Source organism: Leptonychotes weddellii, chromosome 15 (assembly GCF_054177405.1).
Source record: "Leptonychotes weddellii isolate Sample4059 chromosome 15, ASM5417740v2, whole genome shotgun sequence".
In the NCBI taxonomy this organism is placed as follows: domain Eukaryota; kingdom Metazoa; phylum Chordata; class Mammalia; order Carnivora; family Phocidae; genus Leptonychotes; species Leptonychotes weddellii.
This window is the reverse complement of record NC_138383.1, coordinates 12,706,026-12,716,242: the sequence shown is the minus strand read 5'-3', so window position 1 is coordinate 12,716,242 and position 10,217 is coordinate 12,706,026. Positions and strand designations below refer to the sequence as shown.

At 38.8% G+C, this 10,217-nt stretch overlaps 1 protein-coding gene across 14 annotated transcripts in view; it reads right to left on the bottom strand.

The window, feature by feature from the left end:
* Positions 1-10,217, bottom strand: part of BPTF (bromodomain PHD finger transcription factor) — a 146,984-nt gene that overhangs the window by 45,927 nt on the left and 90,840 nt on the right. For all 14 annotated transcript variants that reach the window (XM_081804660.1, XM_081804659.1, XM_081804662.1 and 11 more), the window contains 2 exons: positions 6,793-6,972; positions 3,387-5,697 (listed from right to left, as the gene is read on the bottom strand). In XM_081804660.1, the coding sequence (XP_081660786.1) occupies positions 3,387-5,697; positions 6,793-6,972 (2,491 nt within the window). The remainder of the gene's footprint in view (positions 1-3,386; positions 5,698-6,792; positions 6,973-10,217) is intronic.

Genomic DNA, 10,217 nt, shown 5'->3' with positions numbered 1-10,217 from the left:
GATGGAACTAACCATAAAATACTGTAAAGCAGCCCTAAGGGTATCAATTCTCTATTAGTGTGGACTTTGTGTAATTAAACTCTGTTGACATTTCCATGTACTTTATAAATGAATATCCTGATTAATTCGAGTATACAGAAAAATCTATACAACTAAAATAATTTCCTCCTCTAACAGAGGTAGAAGGTAAACCTTAAGACAAATTGTATTTGAGAGGCAATGCTTTCTATTCTAAACATTAAGCTGCGAAAATGAACAATGTGAGAAAGGGAAACACTCCAACCAAAAAGGTGCAGCAGCTTCTTAAATTCCCATCTCCGCCTGTGACACCAGGATTTCCTTTGTTGTGCTGTCGCCCTGTGAATCCTCTGACCTGGACAGAACAATTCTTAAATGGGAGGGTCAATGCTATCCAGTGCAGGGATGTCCTGAGAAGGGGGTGGAAAGTACGTGTCACTTTCAGACCACACCCTATAGAAATGCATAGGGAACTCTGGACGCCAAATGGTTATGTATGTGGGAAGAGAAATGTTTCTCATTCTCTCCCTTCTTCCTCGGATTACTCTCTACAACTTCAATGCACCTCTATATTTGGCAATGGAAACACCACAGCAGGGGCACACACCAAAAGCCTGTTCATTCAAGTATTCGTTCAAAAAATACTTGAGTGCCTTCTATGTGTGTTAGACTAACTGAAAGGAGCTGGAGAGGGAAATAAATCATAATCTGTTCTCGCATCCTCAGGAGCTGTACCAGAGATAAGTGCGAGGAGCCCCTGACTCGGCTCTGGGATGGGGAGCAGAGCTTATTAGCTTGAGTCTCAAAGGACAAAGATGCGGAGGTGGCTACACCAGGGCAAGGGGCATACATATGCTCAGGAGGAAAGTGTACCACAGCACACTCTTCTTCCCAGAAACCACATCTGGTGTGCTCTGACTGCAGGGAAGGGGTGTGGAAGCGCAGCAAGAGAGGAAGCCGGCACGAGAGAGGACTGCAGAGTCCGAATGTGCTGCACCAAATGGGAGGACAAAAGAAGAGCCCTGGAGGTGAGCGGTATGAAGCCTTCTGAAACGCATCCAGTATAGGATGGGTTGTAAAGGGAAGTACTTCTCAGAGACATGGTGCACAGGTGACGAGCTCACCGCCCGCCACCCCCCAGCCCTGCAGTTGTAGTTAACACTCTGAAGGCTGCTCAGCTCAGTCAGAATATTCACAGAATAGATCTGCCTTTTGGGAGAATCGTTTGGGCAGCACTGTGGAGGCAACTACTGGTTCCAAGTGATAATGAAATACAGAATCAGGGCCTGGGAAAAAGGAAGTAAGAGAATGGACAGTGTGGAGGAAAAAAGAGGCCTAATGAGTTGACAAGACGAGTTTCACTTTTCACTACTGCTCAGCCTTAACATTAATAAAGATCAAACATGCACCTCTTGGCATTCTTGGCTTCTACTCTAAGCATCAGACATTATTTTATTCAAGTTTGAATATAAAAATGCATTTCACATGCATGGTTTTTACAGCAATACACTTTTTAAAAATGCATTCTAAAGTCAAGAATATGTTACATATTTACCCATGCCTCTGTTAGATACAAGGGATTCTGTTTCCCTCAACTTCAGCAAATTTAGACGTTAGCACATATTTGACGGCAATATCTGTTTAAAATATACAGGAAGGTATTTCCTTCCATTAAAAAATGAGAAATTAACTAAACAGATACCAATTGTGCCCACAGTGCATATTGAAACATAATAATACAAGGCTCCTGAAACCCAGCGGTGCAGAAAAGGGCCCTGGGCAACACCTGATCGGACCTGGTTCAGAGAAAAGTGCTTCCCAGTTGAGCCTACCTTCCACTTCAGAAAAGAAAAGAGCAGAAAGGTTGGCCTCCACAACTGCCAGGTCATTTTAATTAAAGTATTTGTACATAGTAACTTTTCCAGTGGGAAAGAAGTTACCTGCAGGACAGTCAAGGATACATTTTGGGACCGCTCTCAATGAAGAAAGCAGAAAAGTGCAGAGTAATCCTATAAATCCATGAACTGTAATGAAGAGTTCCTTGATTCCCTGCAGGATTCTGCAAATCCTTCATTGCAGGCCCTGCAGAGAAATTGTACTTTTCAGCTGTCTCTATTGAATGTGTAATGGAGTGATGATATTTTAATTCAAATCAAAAGATGAGTTATAAAAACCTTGGTCAAACCAACTATGACTGGTCATATTAATAAGTTAATTCCTTTAGAGAGAGTACTCATTTACACTTTCTGTTTTATAATACTAATTATAATATAAAAGAAACAAACAAAAAAAGGGTATGGTTTTAACTTAAAGAAACTGGAACCATAATAAAGACATACAGAAATGAAGCCTAGAGTGCAATGGAGCTGGCTCAGTCACTTCCTAAAATAACTTCAGGTTCCTATCAAAATCTAGCAGCAATCAAGACTGTTCCTGACTTCCAAGCATGCCCCACAGAAACTCTTATGTTTTCAGTGTTTATGTTCCATCCTTTCCAGTTGTGAGGGTGAAAAGATAAAAAGACAAGGACATGAAAAAGGACAAAGCAAGGACAGATAATGTGAAATGTGATATAGCAGCAGTACTGGACTGGGATTTAGGAAAACCGGGCACTATTCCTAACTCTGTCCCTCTGTGGCCAGAGGCAAATTATTACACATCTCTAAAAGATAAGAATTTCTAAGATCCTTTCCCAATATAAAACTACACGATCTGACAACTGCCAACACTACGTACTTATGACTCATCCCCAAAGCTTAATGCCCAGAAAATTTTAAATTAAGACTATTTCTGGGTTTAAAAAAATCCCTAAGGAATCTGAGACTACCTCTTCTCACATAAATAACAAAGAACTCCAAAACAAATGTTTACCATGCAAATAAATTACATTAGGAAAATTTCCACATTACGATGAACTTTGTGTGATTCCCAGGCATGTTTCCTATGTCTTTATGTTTCTATGAATTACCTAATAGAAATAAAATACAAACATTCCAGAAAGTTGATTATCCAAGTCTGCAATTCTCTCATTCCCAAGGCAAACACATGGCAATAACTTGGAAAGTTAAACCACAAAAACAACTATGTTTGACATGTTTCTTCTGTCTTGTGAAAAGTAAAACTGAATTTCATTTTAAAGAATTCCCTTACATTTTTTCAGTCTTTTATTAAGATTTTTCCCTAAGAAACTTGAGTACCTCCCAGCTGGCCAAATTCAAGATTCTCTGTATCTTATTTCCACTGCTAACTTGGCCCATTAAACTTCTGCTTTCCTGCCGCATCTCTTATTATCTCATTTTTTCTACAAAAAATGAGATATGCTTATCAGATAATGCTTGTAAGACTTTCTCCCTTCCCCAAATACATACCTCCAAGTGATACCAAAGGTTGGTCTAGGAGAAGGATATGGCCATATATCCAAGGCAGGTTTTGCATTGTAATTAAAATAAGGGACTTCTCGGATTCCTCCTTTCCTGGCCAACTTTTTTAAGTCATCATTAGGCAAAACAAATATGCTCTTCTTGCTGCTCTTGGTGATAAACTTTCTATAGGATGGCAGAGCTGTACCTGAACGAGTCTTCTTGGGCCTTGAAAATTTCATGAGTTTCACTTTGTCTCTTGTGGAATATTCTTTGCTCACGGTCATAGATGTCACCAGAGTGCCCCCTGCAGTGGTCAGTGAGTCTGTCACTGTTGTGGTGACCACAGTTTTGCTCTGCTCCTTCACAGAGATGATGTCCACACTGCTGCCTGTGGCGGGTGTGGAAAGCTTTGTAACCGTTGTAGTGGTGGTCGTGACAGTGGATTTGGCACAATTTTCTGTGGACGAGACCACAGTCTGCCTATCACCTTTTGCTACTTTGATTACAGTTTTTGATTCTGTGGCCACCGTGGATGTCATGGTGGTGACTTCCGTGATGACTGTTTTTCTCTTGGGCTCTCCATTGACATTTTCATCTTTGTGGGCGGGCAGACCATTTTCATCAACAAAATCACTACTGAGGTTAGATTCCTCTCCAGAAGTAACAGGTGAGGGAGTAACTTTCTTGACTTCGGAGGTTTCAATTTCCATCTCTTCTACCTGGTTCGCTGGACTGCTTTCTGGACAAGACAGTGGAGGCATGGCAGCGTGTGCACTCTCAGGCTCTTTGGCTGACGGCACGGTCTCTACGCCGTCTTGGTAGTCACCTCCAGCATCTGAAGATCTCAGTAAAGATGACTTTATTTCCAGGTTGTTTTTTTCATTAAAATCTTCCATGATGACATCACCATTCATGAATGGCTTTACAGCAGATTCTTTAGCAGTCAAAGACTTAATATCATTTTCAGGAATTATCTTATTTATATTATTAAGCTTTGGTTCAATGTCACCACTTACTACTTTACCCTCAGAGATTTCCTTCAAGCATTCCCCTTTTAAATATGATTTGGGTTTATTATCTTTTCCATTTATCTGAAAGGTACTTGCTTTCTGTCCTTTCTTTTCAGACTCTCGATTTTCATTATTCTTTTTGTCAGTGCTACTTTTTAGACTGACTTGATCAATACATTTATTAACTGATCTCTCCTCTAATTTCTGTTCTTGACTTGGCTTTCTACCATTTGCTTCAGTTACCTTACCCTGTGGTCTTTTATCATAGTTTCCAGTGGATTTATCTGGAACAAACTCCCGTTTCAATGGTTCCAAGCCTTCAATACCTTGTTCTTGAGTTATGAACTGCTCAGAAAGACTTTCATTGCTATTCTGAACAATCATATCTTCTTCACTGCTGTCCTGAATAGACATAGTATCAGAACTATTTTCCAAAGTGCTGTTATATTCAGAGACACATCCTAGTTTTCCTTCAAAGTCCACTGCTTTTGACAGAGATGGGAGATCTCTATCATCAGTACTTTTAGGTACTGATGGAAGTGAAGGGCTCTGGGAAGGAGAAACAATGGTGTCATTATCCTCCTGTATGAGTGGTTTTTTGTTCTTATAGATCAAAGTACCAATTTCATCTGCACTGGCTAGTTTGGAGTCACCAATGAGAAAGTCACTTCCTCTTGTTTGAATCTTACCAGGTTCCTGGCCTTGACTGGTAGGTTCAGAGAGACTCTCATCTATGTCATTTCCAACAGAATTTTGTTTCTGACAGTTTGTCTCTGGACTCTGAATGGAGATGTCATCTAACATTTGATCTTTTGGATAAAGTCTGTCTGTTGTATGATCAGGATCACCGATTCCAAGAACTGAGGAATCGCTTTGTGAACATCCCCGAATCACATCTTCAGATTTACCATTACTTGCATTAGGGCTTTGTTCTTGTCTAAGTGAGTCACTTTGACACCCTTCTTTTGCTTTCATTGTTACTGGTGACTCAGAAAGGCTTTTCAAAGAACTTGTAGAGGTCTTTCCTATACCCTTAATTCCACCCTCCAACTTCATTTTCTCGAGGCGCTGTTTTTCTTCCAGTGTAAACTGTTTAATTCTCCTTTCAAGAAGTCCATCTAGTTTGGATGATTTAATTTTCTTTTTATAACTAGTCCTTAGATGGAAGCCCTCACTGACATTGACCACATCTACTTGAGAACCTTCCTGACAGTTTATACGTGGCTCTGTTTTCACATCATCATCTATCTCCATTGGTTCTTCCTTAAAGGGTTTCTCATTGTCAGAATCTAAAATTTCTTGTACATCTGTGAAACAAAGACATTTACATAAGTGTAACTTTTAGTCTCAAATGCGGAATTCACAATATTTTATTTTAGAAACTACCAATGTTTCTTGTTTTCACTCAAGAGCTTCGATATAAATATATATTCGAAAGCTCCTGATACATGATTAAGATAGATCAATGGACAGGGCTAAACTTTATAAAAGGTTTAAAAACATCTAGTAAATATTTAAATATTCTGATTCTTAGTATCTGAAATTGGAATGTCACAATGTAAAACTACTTAGCACGTGACAGTTAGCCCATACGCCAGTACCTTCATGGAAGATTTTGTATAGACTATTTTGTAGTCATAAAATATCTTAGGGCTCATATATTACCTAGCTTATCTAGTTTTTAAAAAATGACTTTTCACAAAAGACAATATAAGTTCCTCAGAAGGTTGGACACAGAGTTATTAGCTCATGACCCAGTAATTCCACTACTAGGTATTTACCCAAGAGGGATGAAAGCATATGTCCATATAAGAACTTGTACACAAACGTCCTTATCAGTTTTCATAACAGCCAAAAAGTGGAAACAACCCAAATGTCCATCAACTGATGAATGGATAAACAAAAAGTGGCACGTCTATACAATGGACTATTATTATTCAGAAATAAAAAGGAATGACAAAATGTTGACACATGCTACAACATGGATGAACCTGGAAAACATTACACCAAGTCCAAGAAGTCAGTCACGAAGGACCACATATTATATGATTCCATTTATACAGAACATCCAAAATTGGGCAAATCCATAGAGACAGAAAGTAGACTAGTAGGCTGGGGGGATTTAGGGAGGACTGGAGACTGACTGCTAATGAGTATGAGGTTTACTTTTGGGGTGATGAATATGTTCTAAAATTGATTGTGGTGATAGGTGAACAGCTCTGTGAAATACTAAAAAACCACTGAACTGTACACTTTAAATGGGTGAGTTATATAGCAAATGAGTTATGACTCAATAAAGGTGCCATCAAAGAAAGATAAGGCAGTACCTCTTCTGCTGTGTGAACCAGATCCAATGCAATCTTATCACCCCCAGGCTGCCCTTCACACCTGACTCTCCTTACCTTGGTCCTTCTTCTCAGTAATCTTGGAAACGTCCATTTCACTTTGGTCTGCTCCTTTGGCAGCATCTGAATCTTTTACCTCGCCTTTCTCAGAATCAGGCTCTGTTTTTATTTTTTTTGGACTCCGTGGACTTTTTCTTCTATCTGACTCATCCATATTTTCATCCACATTATTTTTGGCTAAAAAGAATTGAGTATATATACAATTATGGGTAGTCTGAATATTAGCAATTTACTTTAATAAATCTAGTTTAGTGGAGATTATCAAGTAATTTCCAGCAATTTATACCATTGTTTTTATTAAAAAAAACAAAACACAAAAGTTGAAGATAGTATATACTTTCCTAATATGCTCAGCTGACCTAAAGCATAAAAGGAATGAGTACATTTTAGATGTTCTTCAGAATCCTTCACATGAGACTATTTCAACTGCTCAATGACTCCACAAAGTCTACATCAGTGTTTCTAACATATTTTGTGTTAAAGAATCACATTAGAAGGATATATACTTAAGTATTTTTCACCTAGAGTCCATGGGTAGACTTCAAGGCTATCCAAGAGCCAGTGAAATTAATTATAAAAGTTTGTTTATGGACTTTTTCTGGGTAGGGAATCATAGCATTTATCACAGAATAAATGAGACTTCAGAGAAATAACCAAATACAATGTTTGGCCTTGTCTGGACCTGATTTACTGCCAACAGTAAAATGGCATCTCTGGCACAACTGGGGTAATTGGAATAGGAACTGACACTCTCAAGATGGATGTGTTAAATACTGTTAGTTTGTTGAACGGGTACTGTCATGATGGTTATGGAATGTCCACTCCAATAAGAGATATATACTGAACTGGTAAATAACACGATTTCTGGAATTTGCTCTAAATACATGGAAAAAAAAAAAAAAAAACTCCAGGAAAAAAAGTAGGCAATGACAACTAACAGGAGGGTGACAGAAGCTGAATGATGGCTGCATGGGAGTTCATTATTCTATTCTTTTACTTCCGTGGTAAAGTTGTAGTTTCAAACTTTCCATAAGAAAAAAAAAAACCAAGCCCATGATACAGAACTATTGTCCAGATGAATTTTCTTGGGCCTTACAGGCATTTTCTATTTTTTATTTTCTTCTTCACTTGATCCCAAATATCCCAAGGACTTAGAACCATGTACCTACTTCTTATTTAAATAAATGACTTTTTCCAGAAAGATCCGGCTGAGGGAAGGGAAAAGAGTGCAAAAAACAAACTCGGGGGGCGCCTGGGTGGCTCAGTTGGTTAAGCTACTGCCTTCGGCTCAGGTCATGATCCTGGAGTCCCGGGATCGAGTCCCGCATCGGGCTCCCTGCTCGGCAGGGAGTCTGCTTCTCCCTCTGATCCTCCCCCTCTCATGCTCTCTGTCTCCCATTCTCTCTCTCAGATAAATAAATAAATAAATAAATAAATAAAAATCTTAAAAAAAACAAAAAACAAACTCGGTATCTGTCAAGACAGTAGGATATTGGTGAAAGAAGAAAAAAATCACAGAAAACGGTGACAGGATGTGTCTGGACCCCCAGGTACCTAAAGGACAAAAACTAAACTGATACTCTCCTTATTCAGTCCTTCTTTAAGTTATTTCAGAATAACTGGGCAATATGTTTTCAATGATTTCAAGGTGCTCAAAGAGAGCTTTATAAGATGGCACTAACCCCATTTAAAAGCTTTAATAACCCGGATACTTAAAAGAGACAATTATAAAATATTTGGGGGATTTCCCCTCCATAAAGGTCTTCTTGACATACAGACTACTAATTAATATCCTTTGTTAATCCTTGCACATCAATACCTTTACTAACACTTATAAACTAATATGCAAAACAAATGCATCCAGTCTGAGTTAGAATGGAGGTTAGAGATAAGGACACAGTCAGCAGTCAAACAAGTCAAACATCTAGTCTTCTGATGCTAAGTCAAGGTTCCCTGAACTGCATTTCTGTTTTCTCCAACACATCTGTGCCTCTATAATATGATCAGACTAGATTAGCCATTGTTATAAGGACCAGCAGTTCTGAGATTATAAACTGGTGGTTACTAAGGCCTTCACTGTAATTCGTATTGTGTAGTTAAATTAGGCTAACAATGTGCACTGCTACCATCTAAGAGGAAAAGCTTAAAAGATGCTGGAAAACCAACTTGGTACCTGACTGGATAAAGGCCCAGCATTTGGACAATAGAAACCGTATGCTAAGGAAAGTGGATATAAGATAAATCTACAAAAGCCTAAATATTTTGCTTAATAATTTGCTTAATAATATGGATTTTACTACACAAGATAAACCAGGTCAGACACAACTAAACAAAAATTCCTTATAATTCTAAGTGCTATGTGGGTAACTGGAGCAACAAAATGGCAATTAAAAAAATGTTAATCTTAAATCTTTTTAAAAAAAAAAAAATGTTAATCTTGGGATGCCTGGGTGGCTCAGTCGGTTAAGCCTCTGCCTTTGGCTCAGGTCATGATCCCAGGGTCCTGGGATGGAGTCCCACATCGGGCTCCTTGCTCAGCAAGGAGCCTGCTTCTCCCTCTGCCTGACTCTGTCTCTCTCTCTCTCTGATAAATAAAATCTTAAAAAAAATAAAAAATAAAAAAATGTTAATCTTTTAGAATTTCTTATAAAAGGGCATTTAGCTTGAATATAATCAGATTATAATAGAATTTAATATTGAATAGTTCTATTTGGCAAACAGAAATATTCACTGAGCATCTATTATGTGCAAGACACTCCCAGTCCCTGTAAGTTCCAGTGAGCCTTACGTATTTTTTCTGTTAAAGAGTAATCCAAAATGGTAACTTGACCACATTAATGGTTTCAAATATCTAACCAGTCCAGGGTTCACCAGAACCATTCACAAGGAAGTCAAATTAGTTGGCTATGTATTACAGTACTCACTGTAGCAAAGGCTTCACAGGAGAGAAGCTGTGGTAACAAAAGAGAGATGGCAATGCAGAGTGCAAAAAGGACAGTGGGAATGAGGAGACATGGATTCCAGTCAGGGCTCTATCCCTCTCTACCTAGGTGACCTGTACATAACTTTACATTTTCATGAAATAATCTGCTCATGGAATGTGAGATTCAAAATAGATGGTCTCTTAATAGGGCAGTTCCCCTCTAGAGTTCCGTGACTCTAAATACTAAAAGTTGTTAGCGAATAGCACAAATTGAGTTAATACTTCCCTCATTTATGTGGTAGTGTTAAGGAAGTCTCTATCACTTCCTTTCTGGCTTTGTTACGTGCTATGACGTTGAGGTTACCAGATAGGTGGTTCCTTAAGAAGTAAGGTAATACTGGGCGCCTGGGTGGCTCAGTTGGTTAAGCGACTGCCTTCGGCTCAGGTCATGATCCTGGAGTCCCTGGATCGAGTCCCGCATCGGGCTCCCTGCTCAGCA